Here is a 17,895-nt window from a genome sequence, read left to right on the forward strand (position 1 = left end):
GAACCCCAGGCCACCGCAGCGGAGTGCGCGCACTTCACCACTTGCGCCACCGGGCCCGCCCCTTGGGTTACATTGCTTATTCTTAGATTATTAGATTGAGCCCTCTGTTGGAGAGGGACACAGATATAAATAAAATGAAGGCATTAGGTCTGGTATTAGAGTGCTAATGGTTAAATTTGTAAAGAGTATACCTAACATTTCTGGTGCTTACAGTATCTGTTACTTATACTGTATCCTCTATGATTATGTGTTCCTAATCTAAGGAAAAGTTTCTCAAATTGGAGTCTGCACATCACCTGAAATGTACGTTAAAAATACAGATTCATGCACTGCAACTTTATTCACTGAATCACCGTCTCCAGAGGTAGAGATCGAGTATCTGCATTTTTTACAGATTCCCCAGGTGATTTTGTTATAGAATAGAGTGTGAGACTCAGTCCTCTAGGCTTAAAACTTGGTTAATTTTTAAAAAAATATTTATATGCAGTGTATTCATTTTCTACCCCTGTAGAACACTGAGTGGGCTTCTTAATCTTTGGGACATGATTTCTTCATATATAATAAAAGGAAATGGATTAAAAGACTTCAGTTTCTGTTCCACTGAGAAATGCTCTGATTGAATACAAATGAGTTAAGAATTTACAGTGATTATTTTAGTGCATGCTTTAAGCTTCAGAATTTGGATTTTTGTGAGTTAACTTTTGATATATTAAATGTTTGATTTAAGAAATAATAGTTGCTCCCATGTATTGTGGCCCTATTAGTGCCAGGCAGCACTGTCCTACATACTGTTAAAACATTTTCTCTAATACTGTCAGCAACATGTCTGAGACTCGGGCCAAAGGACCTGCCCAAGGCTGCTCCTCCAGGAGGTCATGAACAAATGCCCATATATGTACCTAACATAGCAGGTGCTCAGCGTATAGGATTTAATTAAAAGCTAAATTCCTATAGGTATCTGAAGGAATTTGAGGAATGTAGTCAAACAGGTTTCATGTATTTTCAGCCCTTATGGAGGGAGACAAGAGTAAAGAAATGGCAAGCACTAAGCTCTGTGGATGAAAATGGGAAACATGGCTCTACCAGCTAAAAGTACTCAGGCCACAGGGTCTGCCTAACGACCTTCCATGCATCCTGGCAACAGCAGTAGGGGCATTTGTCTCTTGATATGTTTTTGGATATTCATGAATATTATAAAGAAATAAATTTCCTTTTATAATAAATGTTAGGAAAAAGTTTTCCCTTTGAAAGTTTATCCAGTTGTCTATGTAAAAAGAATTGAGTGAGGTGTTTTATATTTTAGGTTAAAAATCTGTAAGAGCCTGATTTTAGAATTCACCAGCTCCTCAGAAGTTTGGCGAAATATGGTATGTTTCTGTTTTATTTTTTGGAATTCAAAATTGCATGTGTATCTTAATGTCATGGTTAGAGTAATGAAAAATGTATTCAGCAAATTTGGGTGCCTGCCATTTTTAAAGCCTTGCGCTAGGTGCTGAATCACTATGCTACCAGGTAGACTGTATGAGGGACCCAAGTGGGATTCTGAAAGAATTTAGAAGAGGTTAGTGTGCTGTGAGAAGTAAAATAATATGCATAAGAAGATTGAGGAGCAGTGTGGCTGTGAGGCTCTGAGGTAATAATAGATTCCATTTGTTGAGCTCCTACTACGTGCCAGGCACTGTTCTGAGCAATTTGTACGTTAGTCTGTTCATCCTTGTGACAGCCCTCTGAAAGAGATACTACTATCATTTTAGTTCTACCTATGCAGAATCTGAGGCTCAGAGAGGTTAAGTAACTTGCCCAAGATTTCCCATCTAGTAAGTGACCAAACAGGGACTTGAATCCACACTGGCTGTGGAGCCTGTTTGTGCAGTGTTGGGCACTGGAACTCATGAAAAAGGGGGACTAGAAGAGAGAACTTGACTGAGTAGATTTCATAATACATGTAACTCTTTAATGAATTAATTTACCTCAGTTAATTAGTCAATTAAAAGGTATTATAACTTTTTCATTTTTATGTTTACAGGTTTGGATTAGTCTTATGAGAACCCAAGAGGGAGCAGTGTTCATTTCAGGGGTGCCATTCCTTTTCTTCATACGACCTCAGGAATGTTCTGGGTTCATATTAGGAGACATGTAGCTATGATAGGAAAATCTGAGAAATTGAATTATGCCTTCCAGGGATTATAAGTTCCATTTATTGGAGTCCCCTAAAATTTCTTATGTATATGTAGGCCAACTCTCACCCTTATATGAATTAGAATCCCAAGTTCATAGGCGGCGGAGGTGTGGGCTCAGGCATTGATGTTTCAGCCCTTCTCTTGGGGTTCTCAGATACCTTGCTGTTCTATATTGGGTTCTGACCCATGCTGGTAACCATCTTCTGTGGTTGTCTGTTGTCACTTTGAAGGTGTTAACTATCAAGGGTCTTTTTTTTATCTTTCCTTAGTTTGCTTTTTAGAATTGACCTGGATACACAGTTTGGTAGGGAAATCATCAGGGGAGAAACTAGTTGCATGGATTGAGCTTTTGGTACTGGGATATTTCAGATGTATATCTTTGCCAGAACTACAATATGATTAGAATACATGATAAATTTGAACCGTGACAATCAGGAAAGTTCAGCTAAGGCCAAATAAGGGGATCAAAAGATATTAGGTTGAGGGAGGAGGAAGTGTTTTCATATTTTGCCATTCTCTCTCATGAAATTGAATATGAATGGATTTATGGCTGAGAAAGAGTGGAACATGTTTTCATGAAGTACCCAAGGGGTTTTGGCTAGTGTTAGATCACCCTACTTAAATGTAGAATAAGTAGGACTAGACTTTGGTGTATATATGTGTGTGTGTGTATATATATGTATATAACTATTCCATTAAGCATTTGGCTACCTGGAACCTATGACTGTTAGTCTCATTTAAACTATTGTGGGGTCTCAATCCATATTCTAAGTTTTTGCTCCCTTATGTATGTTTAAATCATAGAACTCTGTATAGCAAAATTTAAACCAAATCAAAAAATGCTAACCCTGGATAGGAAGTCAGTAGATCTGGGTTTTAGTTCTAGCTTCAACACTAATTCTAAAATCTTGGGCAAGTCAGTTAATCACTCTAAGGGTGCTTAATTTTTTTTTTTTTAATTCTTAGTATAGTATCTACCCTGATTAGGTAGAGCCAAAGTTGTCATGGGAGTCAAACAAGATAGTGTTGACTAAAGTGCTCCATAAACTGTAATGCTCCATAAAAGTACAAAAAATTATTGCCACATTTTCTCAAGTGAAGAGATAATTTAAGGGAAAAAAATGCTGGAAAATAGTCCTTAAACACGTTTCTGTATTAATTACTCTTCTGACGAACATTGCGTTGATACCTAATTCAAAGCTTTGAAGATTATTTTTTGAACAATGAATTGGATTTATATATTAAAGTGTTCTAACCAAAGATTTGTTTAATTTATTAGAGTTATTAAACCTACGCTCAGATCAAGTTAGCAGCTAGACTGGTGTGACAACCTGTTTTTAATCAGTGACTCAAAGCTGTGATCCACCCTGATGTCACCGAATGGCCACAGCTTGTAAAAGGTAATTTTGAATGTTATTTTACAGCCTTTAAAAGGCTGTCATTGTAAAGTAAAATATGTGCTGTATAAAATGAAGAAAATGTATAGTTGGCAGGAATACTGCTAAGAATAGTGGACCTAAGAGTTGACATGCTTATCCATGTAATCTCCTGTCTAAAATATTTCGTGCTTTTGTCCCCCAGACCTATCTGTATGAACAACAGGAAAGCATTTCTCAAAAATTTCAAGTTTTTAAATAAACATTTTATTATGAACCTTATAAAACCTATGAAAAACTTAATATGCATTTTAAAGTGTACCTTTAATGTGGTGAGAGTTTTAACTAAACACTTCTCTAGAAGTTTTTACAATTTTAATAAAACTAGTATACTTTTCTGTCCTAGAGAGTTACAGTGGAGGTCAAAGGAGTGGTTTGCAGGCTGGAGAACCTACACTCACTATTATTGGAAGTGAGCCTCCATTTGAGTTTTCTAGCTCATGCTGCAGAATTCAGATTAGTGGGCATTTGTGATCACGTTTTCTGTGATCCAAATCAAGACCTAAAATTGAGACTCTTCCAAGATTTATTTTTTATTTTCTAATGTTACTTGCTTATTGTTTCAGTTTTAAAATTTCTGACTTGTTATTCTGACAAACTTTAGGTTAACCTAAGTCAATGGTTCTTGTTTTTTCCCCCTTTGATCACATGTCCTGAATTTGGTAAAATTACTAGTGTGTACTGGATCCTTACTTCCAACATCTTGACAGTAAAGAATAAAGAGACTCTTTAGGGGCCAAAGTAAAGCTTGGAAACTATGTTAGATATTAGATATTTCATTGTTTTGAGAATTTGAATCCTAACTTCAGGATATTTTTTTGTAAATTATTTAGAATATTGTAGAAATATACTCTAAGCAGAATGACTAGAAATTTATTCCAACGTGTACTCTTACTACTCACTGCAAGAAAATATTTCTACTAGTTCTATGTATATTCACTTTTCTCTTGATTAAAAAACAATTCCCATTTTGAGTAGAAAACAACTTGTGCTAACCATGTTTAAGACACCCAGGATAGATCTGTTTTAGGATAATAATCTTTCAGTCTTCTCTTATTCTTTTGTCCTTTTAGACTGAATTGGTTTAAAGTACTTGGTTTGACTAATGGCTTTTAGTAGCTCACTGTAATATATGTTAATATTAAATGATAATCTAGTATGTTTACAATAATTTGATGACATTTTGATGCTAATGTTTACGTATTCTCTTATTTGGGGAAAGACATTGGAAAATAGAATGTAGTTACTATTTGTTGATGTATTTAACCTCTATCCCATTTCAGAATCTCAAAACTTTGCAGCAGTTATAAGTTGTGCTTCTAAGACTCAGATTTGTTTTTCTTCTTGCTTGTGTCTTACCTTTTTGCAGCAGTATTTTAATTTTCCTGTCATTGTGTCATCATTTTTTTCCCTCTCTCTCTTTCCCTGTTAATTTTGAAAGTTTTGCTGCCTACATGTTTGAAAGCTTCTAATCTGCCTCTCTTCCCTTAGTGCCAGCAGATTTATTTTTTGTTTTGCAAGCCTGCTCTGCCTCCTTACAGTATGACATCTGATGCTGGAGGGTCGCACTTTCAAAAATGAGTCAGCTGGTACATGGGGTTATCATCAGTTTTTAGCTCTTCTGTCTGAGAGATACAAGTTTGGAAGCAATCTTGGGGTACTTACCCACAAGGCTGGTGGAGACCAGGTGTGTCACAAAGGTGATTTGCTTGCTCCCTGGGGGAGAGGGTGGAGTGAAATTTTTGCATTTGTGTCACTGCCAAGTCACTGCCACCTCCAGCATGCCTCAATTTTTAGTTGCAATGTAATTTTGTACAAAACTGAAAATATAAATACACAGCAAAGAAGATCTAAAAATTAATATTTGAGCTGCTGGAGTCTTTTTTTTTTTTTTTTTTTCCTTGCATTCTTGTCCTTGGACTCTGAACGCACTGCAGTGAGGGGTAATTTTGAAAGTCTGATAAAGAAGTGAGTTTTTTAAGAGCTAAGAAATGTGGAAACAGATTTTTTTTTTTTTTTCCTTGCTGGTGAATCTGATTTTAAGATTCTTTTGTTAAAGTTGTTCAGAATTTGAAGTCTCAAGTCAGTGATAAATTCACAAATCAAGTCCTTGGAATGTCATTTTGAAAATTTATCTTTTGACCTCTAAAAAGTATTTTACCTATTTTGAGAATTTGAAAGTATTAGAAATCAGTATTATGTTGATTCACTTTAATATACATTGACTGATGCTGTTTATAAAAGTAAATAGGGTAACAGGGATTTATTTTTTTAACAGTGTGGTAGGGGTAGGCAAAATTGGTTCATACCCCAAAATGAAATTAAAAGGCTTCTTTTGTGTCTTTGAATTTTGAATATTTCTACATAAGGTAGCAGTAGATTAAAAAAGTAATAGAAAGTAACTAGCAACTATTTATAATTGAAGTCAGTTCACAATTACCCACAGCAAAATTTTAATACCTCAGGATGGTACACTTTTGATAGGTAGTACATCCTATCCTGCCACTGTTTTTTCAGGGAAAGCTAATTTCATTGTTGAACCAAGATAATCATGATCAGAATGATAAATTTGACTTAAGTGTCTTAAAATTCAGGAAGGCTGTTAGATTTACATGTAAATTATCTAGAGCAGAGGTTAGCAAACTTTTTCTTAAAGGGCCAGATAATAAATATTTTAGGCTTCGCGGGCCATGTGTTTCTGTCAGTTTCTCAGCTCTGCTCGTGTAGTACGAAAGCAGCCATTGACAATATGTAAATGAACGAGTATGGCTGTGTTCCAGTAAAACTTTACAGAGATAGGTGGCTGACCCAGACCTTAGTTTGCTGACCCCTCATCCAAAGTTTGGGACTATAAATACCAGTGAATATCCTTTATATTGTGGATAAGCAATACTTGGCTGTAGAAAGTTTTATAGGCGTGTGTGTTTATTGTAAATATTTGACTTTGTGAGTAATTATGATTTATTACACTGGTTTGTATGTTTATATCTAAATATAGTGTTTACAGTTTCCTTAAAAAAAATGCACTGAGTTTTTTTATTAGTCTAGCCCTTAATAGTACATGTGTTGTATGGCAACCTGATCTGACCACTTTTTCTCATGTTGAAATCTTTACTTACTTTTAAAACTGTTAACGATTAAATCTTGTTTTCAAATTTGTCTTCCAAAATAATATGTCTGCCCTTTTTTGGAATATGGAATATTTTGCTTAACTTTCCTCAATTGCATTTTACAGATCACCAGGAAAAACTCAGTCTGACGACATTGAAGCTAGCCGAATGTAAGTGTAACTTGGTTGAGGCTGTGGTGTCTTTTAAGTTCCCCTACCTTGCTTAAAATGGTATCACATTATTTGAAAATAATTTCTGGTTGAAAGAGAGTAATGCTTTAAAAAATAAATTGGGAGATAGAGATATATCTGCTCTTTTCCCTACCAGATAAATACCTCTAAACCTTGGTAACATGTTGCTAGGTTTCTACTTCTAGATAAATAATTGCATAGTCCTGGATTCTTATGTCTTTTTGCTCACCTAGCAGTTGTGGGGAAATGCAGAGATGGGGGAAGAGTTCAGTTTAACAATCATTTATTAAGTGCCTTCTTTGTGTAAGGCAGTAGGTGCTATATTGTGGATACAGTTAGGGCTTCAGTAGTTCAGTCAATGAAAGCCTTAACAAGGGCAGTGGTATAATAGGAATTCAGGATAAAGTTTTCTGGATTTAAGAAAAATATTTAGAAAGTGAAATAGGTAAGAACTTCAGTGATTAGTTGTGAGAATTTAAGAAGTTTAAGGTAATAGGAGAGATGATAATTATTGAAGCAAGGTTTTTGAGGTAGTAAGGGTTGCAATGAAGAATATAGGTAATAGGGATTGCTTTTGAATAAGAGCAAAGACCCCCATCTTCTGAAACTAGAAGAAGGAGGTAAGGATAGATACGTGATATTAAATGTGTTAGTAGATGAGAATGGGAAAGTCAAGGTCATTTGTGCCTGAACTATCAGTTTTCTCAGTAAATTAGTTTAGGTCTGCTACACCACTGTTTCTGTCTCCTTTGAGATGATGCTAAGTGCTTCTTGAAAAAGGGGTTTGATTGTTGAATAAGTTTGGGAAATAAAGTTTAAGTTTTCAGACTTAAACAGCGAGTTTCTTTACTGAAATAGTGGAAATCCTTTAAAATGCTGCTGTACATTGTGAATCTCCAAGAAGGGACTCTAAAATGTGTTTCTCAAGTTTATGTGTCCATATAACCTTTTTGTGTGCATGTGTGTGAGGAGAGTGTGTAAAATACACATAACAAAATTTATCATCTTCACTATTTTTAAGTGTACAATTCAGTGGTATTAAGTACATTCATATTGTTGTGCAGCCATTGCCACCATCATCTCCACAACTCTTTTCATCTTGCAAAACTCAACAATACCCATTAAACAATAATTCCCAAATGCACCTCTCTCCCCCAGCCCCTGGCAACAACAATTCTACTTTCTGTCTCTGATTTTAACTACTCTACCTCATATAAGTGGAATCATAGAATATTTGTCTTTTTGTGATTGGCTTATTTCACTTAACATAATATCCTCAAGGTTCATCCATGTTGTAGCATGTGTCAGAATTTTCTTCCTTTCTGAGGCTGAGTAATATTCTATTGTGTGTATGTATACATTTTGTTTATCCATGCATCCATCAGCAGATACTTGGGTTGCTTCCATGTTTTACCTGTTGTGAATAATGCTGCTATGAACATGGGTAACAAATATCCCTTCGAGACCCTGCTTTCAGTTCTTTGGGTATATACCCAGAAGTGGGATTGCTGGATCATATGGTAATTCTATGTTTAATTCTTTGAGGAACCTCCATACTGTGAACCTCCATACTTTTCCACAGTGTCGGTACAATTTTACATTCTAACCAACAGTGCACAAAGATTATAATTTCTCCACATTCTTATCAATACTAGTAATTATCTTTTTCTTTTTTTAAGTAGCAATCCTAATGGGAGTGAGGTGATATCTCATTGTAGTTTTGTGACTATGTAACTTTTTAGGAAGCATTTTTTAATAGTGTTTTGTGGAACACAGAGTTTGGTTAGGAGATTTGAGAAGACTATGAAAACTTGGAAAGTTACTGGGGGGGAGTGGATGAAGGAGTGGACCAAATATTATTGAGTATCTCTTGCTACTGAGTGGCCAGCTGAGGTTAGAGACCTTATCATAGTTGCAGTTTAAAGACTTTTCTTTAATAGTCAGAAGAAAATGCATGGTATTTCAGGGTTGGGTGTTAGCAGAGCAGATGGGACAGAATCACTAGTGACTTGTGCATAGAATGTTAACATTGGAGTAGTTGAATTTATATGTCATTATGCAATGGCCATGATTGGAAAGGTTGTGGTACCAGATGAAGGTGTTGGGTTGGTTACAAAAAGCCTGATAGGTCAGAGATAGTTCAGTATTAAGTGAAACTCTTGTAAGGATAGATGATAATGATCAGAGGTTGGGTGTTTAATATGCCTAAGGTAGTGATTGGCTGACAGAAAGGAGGTGAAGGTCACTCAAGAAAGTCAAGTATTTTAGGGGCTAGAGTTTTGGGATAGGTCATGCACACAGACATTAAAGTTACCATTGCAATGATGTAATTGGGGACAAAATAGACCTTCAATATATGGGTCTAATTTTCCAGAACAGAGAGGAAAGGTAGAAGATACTCAGGTAGATTTCAAACTGTAAGCAGTGTTTGTGTTGTGTTTTGTTTTGTTTGGGGGGTTGGGCATTGTTTGTTTTTAATACGAGGAATTAGAAGAATAATGGTAGAATTAGAGGTTTGTCTATGAAACTCTCACATAAAAGGATTGCAAGACAAGCAATACCTTTGGGGGTAATCGAGGCTTTAGTGAAAGCTAAGAAGTTGAGGAACCATTATATAAAGCAGTTGAAGATAGGGGGCAACCTGTATCATAAATCTGTTTCTAGAGATCTTGGTGGAATAGGTTAGGAGGATGGATCAGAGTGAAGAATGGAAAAAAGATAGATGAGGCTTGCATTTTGTAGTAAAAACCAAGGATAGCAAGAATATGAGGCATGATAGGGTATTTATCACAAGATTCCAGATGTAACTGAGGTGTTAAGTTCTGGTTGAGTTTAGCAAGCCATCGTACTGTTTAACTTGACCATGTTAAGGTAAAATTATAGGAAATTAGACCTACCATGATGTCTCCACAAAGACATCTGAGATTCTAGCCATAGTTGCTGTGGGAATATAGCTCTAAGTCAAGTCTGCCACTGTTTCTCAAATTCCTCTACCTGCAGTAAGGTGAGTAGGTCCAGGTTAATTCTACCGTAATCTTGTGAGTCTTGATGTACAAAATATGTAATGAAGGATTCTTGGTTTCACCTAAAAATTAGCTAGGGTGTTTGAATAATGGCAGTTTATTGAAGCATGATTTTTTTTGGCACTTTGAGACATGTTTGCGTTTGGCATCCTTTAGGAACACCTCAGGTGCATTTTAGATAGTAATTTATATAAAATTAAAGAGTATGCATGTTTGTTTTTAGGAATTCTTAGTGTTGCCTATTTTCTAGGGTGCAGAAAAACAGTAAAAATTTTTATCAGCTCCATGCCGTTTTATAGTTTAGTCTAGAAATAGAACTAACACAATAACCCAGATCTTTTTATTTCAGTTTTATGTATATTCCACCTGGATTTTGTTTAAATTTATATGTACCATGTAGTAGCATCTTTTTGTACATATTAATTTAGACTCATTAGTTTTCTTAATGATTTCAAAGTAATTTCTAGTAACTTCAGATTTCTCATCTTTGGTAGTTACTCCCCAACCCTATCTCTAACACTTAGGTTATGTTTTCAGGTATATAAGTAAGACAGTAAATGGAGCAAGGGTAAATAAATGTATCAAGTGATTTATGTTTCAGTATTTAGCAAGGTTATTTAAATACTCAGTTTTCTCTAAATGTTGGAGTGACCCAGGACTCAGTCCTCAGGCCCTCATTATCATTTCTCTGTAGGTAAAAGCTTTACTGTAAATACTCTGACAACTCTCATCTTTTCACCTCCAACTCTGACTTGTAGAATCTCATATCCAATAATTGGATGTCTGATTCTCAAATTTAACAAATCCAGAATAGAGCTCTTGATTTCTGTCCTCTCAGATTTACTTCTCTTATAATCTTTTTGCCATTTTAATCAGTAACAACTCTTTTTATCCCCCTTCTAGTTCATCCAGAACTTTGGAAGCATTATTGATTTCTCTTCGTCTGACTTAAATTATCAGCAAATCCTGTTGGTCTACCTTCAAAATATCGATAATTCAACTGTGCCCCTTTTTCCCCCACACCATTTCCACCTCTACCACTCTGATTAAAGGGATCATCTTTTGCCAGAAGAAAGAAATTGTTTCCCGATAGCCTTGCTGCTTCCATCCTTGCCCCTTACAGTGTATTTTCTATGTAGCAGCCAGAATGATCTTTTTAAAATTGAAGTTAAAGCATATTAATTATGCTCAGAACCTTTCAAAGGCTTCCCATCTCTCTCAAAGTAAAATCTAAAGATCTACAAGGCCCTCTATGAGCTCCCTTTCACTTCTGTGACTTTCCATTTGTCTTGCTCATCTCTGTCTACACTGGCTTTATGCTCTTGCTCTTATGTCTTGGTGTTCTTAAGACTTGAGCCTATTGTTATGACCCTTCTCTATGGTATCCACATGGCCTCCTTTCTCACTTACTTCAAAGCTCTCTGCTCAAATGATGCCTTATCAGAGAGGCCTGACCAACTTTCATCAAGTTCTGTTCCCCTTATCCTGCTGTATTCAAGGGATTTAATGTTATTTGACTTGTTTCATATTGATAGCTTTGTTTTCTGGCTTACTTAATACTAGCATGGAAGCCTAATGAGAGTGCCTGGCATATAATAGGTAGTTAGTAAATACTTATTTTAGGAAAGAATGAAGTTAATTTTTTTTTTTTTTTTTGCTGAGGAAGATTTGCCCTGAGCTAACATCTGTTGTCAGTCTTCCTCTCTTTTTGCTTGAGGAAGATTAGCCTGACCTAACACCTGTGACAGTTATTCTCTACTTTGTATGTGGGTCTCTACCACAGCATGGCTGACAAGTGGTGTAGGTCTGCCCGGGATCCGAACCCATGAACCTGGGCTGCCACAGTGGAGCACACTGAACCCAACCACTATGCCAGGGGGCTGGCCTCTGAAATTACTAATTTGATGCAAAATTTTATTTCTGCTTGCAGAAATGTAGGAAGAATTTTCTGAGATCAGTTTGTATATAAATAAACTGATTTATATACAAACAGCTCATAGAACTTGGGTAATAACACCTAACATCTTCTTGAGTACTTACCATGTAACAGACCATTGTGCTCAGTACCCTACATGCATTATATTATTTGATAGGAGAGCTGAGCCTTTTAATCAGAGTAGACTATGGAGATATAGCTTGTATACTCTGAAAGAGATTGTAGAGAGTTGGTATAATTTCTTCCTTAAATTTTTGGTAAAATTCACCAGTGAACCAATCTGGTTCTGGTGCTTTCTGTTTTGGAAGGTTATCGTTTATTGATTCAATTTCTTTGTTAGGTATAAGCCTGTTCAGGTTGTCTATTTCTTATGAGTTTTGGCAGATTGTATCTTTGAAAGAATTGGTCCATTACATCTAGGTTATCAAATTTGTGGGTATGGAGTTGTTTATAGTATTCCTTTATTATCCTTTTGATGTCCGTGGGATCTGTAGTGATGTCCCTTCTTTCCTTTCTGATATTAGTAATCTGAGAGTAGACATTGTGATTTCTGTTCTTTAAATTTGTTAAGGTATGTTTTATGGCCCAAGATGTGGTCTGTCTTGGTGAATGTTCCATGTGAGATTGAGAAAAGTTGTAATATGCTGTTGTTGGATGAAGTAGTCTATAGATGTTAATTGTATCCAGTTGATTGATGGTGCTGTTAAGTTCACCTGCATCCTTACTGAATTTCTACCTACTGGATCTGTCCATTCCGTATAGGAGTGTTGAAGTCTCCAATTATGATAGTGGGTTCATCTAGTTTTTCTTGTAGTTCTATCAATGTTTGCCTCAGGTTGTTTGACTGTTGTTAGATGCATACATGTTAAGGATTGTTATGTTTTCTTGGAGAATTGACCCAATTATCATTATGTAATGCTCTTTTTTAACCCTGATAACTTACCTTGCGTTGAAGTCTGTCCTGAAATTAATATAGCTACTCTTGCTTTCTTTTGATAATTGTTAGTATGGTATATTTTTTCTCTATTTATTTTTAATCTATATATGTCTTTAAAGGGTAGACAACTTATAGTTGGATCTTGTTTTTTGATCCACTCTGACAATCTCTATCTTTTAATTGGTGCATTCAGACCATTGATATGTAGTTGGATTAACATCTAACATGTTTGTTACTGTTTTCTATTTGTTGCCCTTGTTCTTTGTTTCTGTTTTTGTCTTCTACTCTTTTTCTGCCTTTTGTGGTTGTCCTGGTGTTTGCAATATACATTTATATCTAATCCTAGTTCACTTTCAGATAACACTATATCACATTACAGGGAGTGTGAATGAGTACCTTATAATAACAAAATCCTAATTTCTCCTTCCTGTTCCTTTTATCATTGCTCTCTTCATTTCACTTATATGTAAATAATTATACACACACACTTATATACACACGTAAGTATTCATAACCGAATACGTTGTTGGTGTTATTTTGAACAAGCTGTTATCGTTGAGATCGATTAAGATTAAGCGAAATAAAAGTTTTTATTTTACTTTCACTTATTCCTTCTTCAGTAGTCTTCCTTTCTTGATGTAGATTGGAGTTTCTGATCTATATCATTTTCCTTCTCTCTAAGGAACTTATTTGAACATTTCTTGCAAGGAACTTTACTGATAGCAAATTCCTTCAATTTTTATTTGGGAGAGTCTGTATTTCTCTTTCACTCTTGAAGAATAATTTTACGTGGTACGGAATTCTAGATTGGTGTTTTTTTTTTTCTCCTCAATACTTTAAATATTTCACTCCACTCTCTTCTTGTTTGCATAGTTTTTTGTGTGTGTGTATGAGGAGATCCGCCCTGTGCTAACATCTGCCAATCCTCTTTTTTTGCTGAGGAAGACTGGCCCTGGAACATCCATGCCCATCTTCCTCTACTTTATATGGGATGCCGCCACAGCATGGCTTGCCAAGCAGTGCATGGATGCACGCCTGGAATCCGAACTGGCGAACCCTGGGCTGCAGCAGCGGAGCACGCCCACTTAACTGCTTGTGCCACCGGGCCGGCCCTGCATGGTTTTTTTTAAATAGAAGGAAACCTGCTCCTAGTTCATGGTAGGGATGCATAAGTAGATGAACTGACTCTTGCTGAGTCTTCTGAGAGAGTAGAATGAGCAAAGCTGATTGTGTTTGTTGAGGTACTCTAATGAAAGGATTTTTTAGAATCAATGTGAATTTTGCATTTTATTCATTATATCTTGTGTGTCCCTAAAAAGATTTTAAGAAACATTAATGGGAATAGTTTACCTTTATTATATAGAGATTGTCAGCTGTAAATGGGGTTCAAAGCTAAAAGAGGTCAGTGAAAATAAAAGGGATGCTCTTCCCCCCAAATTACTTAAAAGCAGGACTTTTTGATTCACTATGTCTTTTATTGGCTTCTACTATTTTCTCTGTAGGATAATTATGAAGATTAAAGGACATAATGTACAAAAATCACTCACTGTATGTTAATGACTGCTCATTGTTCTTATCATTTTGGATTGTAGCACTACCTTCTACTCAGTTGCTCATACCAGAAACCTAGATATTCAGCTCTTCCTACACATTTACCCTCTACAAACTATGGTCTTTTAAATATTTCTTGTAGGGGCTGGCCCCGTGGCTTAGCGGTTAGGTGTGCGCACTCCGCTACTGGCGGCCTGGGTTCGGATCCCCGGGCGTGCACCGATGCGCCACTTGTCCAGCCATGCTGAGGCCGTGTCCCACATACAGCAACTAGAAAGATGTGCAGCTGTGACATACAACTATCTACTGGGGCTTTGGGGAGAAAAAGGGAAAAAAAAAGGAGGAGGATTGGTAATAGATGTTAGCTCAGGGCCAGTCTTCCTAAGTGAAAAAAGGAGGATTGGCGTGGATGTTAGCTCAGGGCTGATCTTCCTCACAAAAAAAAAAAAGAAAGAAAAAAATATTTCCTGTATCAGTTTCCTCCTCTTCATTCCTGCTACTGCTTCATTCTTTGCCTGGTGTATTACAGCAGTCATTACCTAACTGGATTGCCTGCCTCTAGTTTTGCCAACTTTGGTCCCAGTTTAGAAGATGGAATTATTGTAAAGGCAGATTTGACATAGTCACTGATCTGTTTAAAACCCTTTAGTGACTCCTACTGCAGGTGTTCTTAATTAGTGGTTTGTGAGTGGTGTGTGAATCTTTTGAAATTTCTTTCAAGATGGAGTATATGTGCATTTTTATGGGGAGAAAGTCGTTAGCTTTTATTAGATTACTCCTTTGCTGGTTAAAATCAGAATTATTATAAAATCTCCCATAACCAGGCACCTCCCTACCTCTTCATAGTTTTTGGGCCCTTCCTTGAACTTAGTTATACTATTGAACTGCTTGCAGTTGTCATAAGAGCATGTTCTTGGGCCCTTGTGCCTTTACTCACTCATTTCCCTCTTATCTGAAATGTTCTTCCCACCTTTTGTGTCATCAGCTCCTAGTCATCCTTTGTGATTCATTTTGGCTGAGTTGCCTCTCTCTATATTGCCATACCTCTGTAGTCCCTATAATATTAAAATCATCTGGCTTTCTCCTTTAAGCAGTAAGTTTCTTGAAGAAAGAGCCCATATGAAAATAGCCAGAGGACCTAGAATAGTGCTGGATTCTCAAGCAGAGTTTGAACTATACTGAAGGAGACATTTGGAAGTCATCAGATATTGCTAAAGCCTTGAAAGATGAAACTGTCCAAAGAGAAGTTTAAAAGAGAAAGTGTCTAATGGCTAGTCTCTGGGGATTATAAACATTTCTAAATTAGGAGGGGAAGTCTCTGAAGAAGAGCCAGAGAGAAAGGAGGAAATCAGGAAATAGTGTCCTGAAAGCCCACAGAAAATAGTTTCCAAAAGGTCTACATCTCTCAGCAAGGTTAAGTGAAATAAGGAGTGAAAAGTAGTGATTTGATGAGAACGGTTTCTACATTACTAGATACAGAAGCTAGGTTACAGGCGCAGTAAGCCTTGACCTCTTCGTTTCCCACACACTGTTTGCTATTCTTGTTTTCTAATGATACATCTGGACTATTCCTGTTACTCTCTCAGCATAAAAATCCCTGCTTTTTTGAGGCTCTGCCTTCTGGCTATGTCATCTTCTGTCTTTATTGTCTAGTGATATCCCAGTCACTTCTCAGTCTTTGCAATACTCATACTCTTCCACTCTGCTCTGGATCCCCTGCAGTCTTTGTTTATATTGTTAACATCCAACTCCCTAACATCTCAATGCTGCAACCATTTTATTTTCAGTAACCTTCACCTCTGCTTCGCTGCTCCTTCCTATGGGCATGCCAGTCTGAACTGTCTTACCCCTGTAACCTTTAATTAAAACACCCATGTCAGGTTGCAGTCTTACTTTCTTATTTTCTTTATCTCATCCCATTTGTTCTTCCTTTTCTTACAGAGATGTTCCATGGCCCCTCTACTATCTTCCAGCCTCAACCCTCTGGTTTTTCTACTTGCTAATGTACTGGTCAGACCTAGGAGGTTGAATAGATAATATTCCATAGGTTGCTTTTTCACTCTGTTGATTGTTTCTTTTGCTGTGCAGAAGTTTTTAAGTTTTATGTAGTCCCATTTGTCTATTTTTGCTTCTGTTGCCTGTGCTTTTGGTGTCATATCAAAAGAATTCATTGCCAAATCCAATGTCATGAAGCTATCCCCCTGTGTTTTCTTCTAGGAGTTTTATAGTTTCAGGTCTTACTTTTAGGTCTTTAGTCCATTTTGAGTTCACTTTTGTATGTAGTGTTAGGTAAGGGTCCAGCTTCATTCTTTTGCATGTGGATATCCAGTTTTTCCGACACCATTTGTTGAAGAGACTGTCCTTTTCCCATTGTGTAGACTTGGCACCTTTGTCGAAGATCATTTGACCGTGTATGTAAGGGTTTATTTCTGGGTTCTCTGTTATGTTCCATTGGTCTATATGTCTTGTCTTTATGCCAATACTGTACTGTTTTGATTACTGTAGCTTTGTAAAATGTTTTGAAATCAGGAAGTGTGAGACCCCTGGCTTTGTTTTTCTTTCTCAGGATTGTTTTTTACTGTTTGGGGTCCTTTGAGATTGCCTATGAATTTTAGGATTTTTTTCTATTTCTGAAAAAATGCCATTGGGATTTCGATAGGGATTGAATTGAATCTGTAGATTACTTTGGGTAGTATGGATGTTTTAAAAATATTAACTAAGGATGTCTTTCCATTTGTTTGTGTCTTCTTTAGTTACTTTCAGCAATATTTTGTGATTTTCAGCATACAAGTCTTTCGCCTCCTTGGTTACATTTATTCATAAGTGTTTTGTTCTTTTTGATGTTATTGCAAATGGGATTATTTTCTTCATTTTCTTGTCAAATTGTTTTATTGTTAGTTTATAGAAAACTGGTGTTGATTTTTGTATCCTGCAACATTACTGAATTCATTTATTAGTTTTAACAGTTTTTTTTGTGGGGTCTTTAGGGTTTTCTGTGTATAAGATCACGTTATCTGTGAACAGAGATAATTTTGTTTCTTCCTTTCCTATTTGAATGCCTTTATTTATTTTTCTTGCCTGATTGCTCTGGCTAGGATTTCTAGTATTGAAAATAAGTGGTGAAGAATGGGCATCCTTGCCTTGTTCCTGATCTTAGAGGGTAAGCTTTCAGTTTTACACCATTGGGTATAATCTTAACTGTGGGCTTTTCATATATGGCTTTTATTATGTTGAGGTAATTTCCTTCTGTGTCTAGTTTGTTGTGTTTTTATTATGAAAGGGTGTTGATCTTTGTCAGATGCTTTTTCTGCATCAGTTGAAATGATCATGTTATTTTTGTTCTTCATTTTGGTGTATTTGGTGTATTACATTGATTTTTTTCATATGGTGAAGCATCCTTACATTTCAAGAATAAATCCCATTTGGTGATGATGTAGAATCACTTTTCTGTGTTGTTGAATTTTACTTGCTAGTATTTTATTAAGGATTTTTGCATCTATATTCATCAGGAATATTGGTCTATATTTTTCT

General features: G+C 36.2%; 1 protein-coding gene across 3 annotated transcripts in view; it reads left to right on the plus strand.

The window, feature by feature from the left end:
* The first annotated feature begins 3,459 nt into the window (after positions 1-3,459).
* UBE3A (ubiquitin protein ligase E3A) overlaps positions 3,460-17,895 on the plus strand; it is a 124,523-nt gene continuing 110,087 nt past the window's right edge. For 2 of the 3 annotated variants that reach the window (XM_058542253.1, XM_058542251.1), the window contains exons 1-2: positions 3,460-3,580; positions 6,852-6,896. In XM_058542253.1, coding sequence (XP_058398236.1) covers positions 3,561-3,580; positions 6,852-6,896 — 65 coding nt within the window. In that variant the 5' untranslated portion in view covers positions 3,460-3,560. Of the gene's footprint in view, positions 3,581-5,107; positions 5,304-6,851; positions 6,897-17,895 lie in introns of all 3 variants that reach the window. The other variant, XM_058542252.1, reaches the window with a different exon arrangement.

This window comes from Diceros bicornis, chromosome 5, assembly GCF_020826845.1.
Source record: "Diceros bicornis minor isolate mBicDic1 chromosome 5, mDicBic1.mat.cur, whole genome shotgun sequence".
Taxonomy (NCBI): Eukaryota; Metazoa; Chordata; class Mammalia; order Perissodactyla; family Rhinocerotidae; genus Diceros; species Diceros bicornis.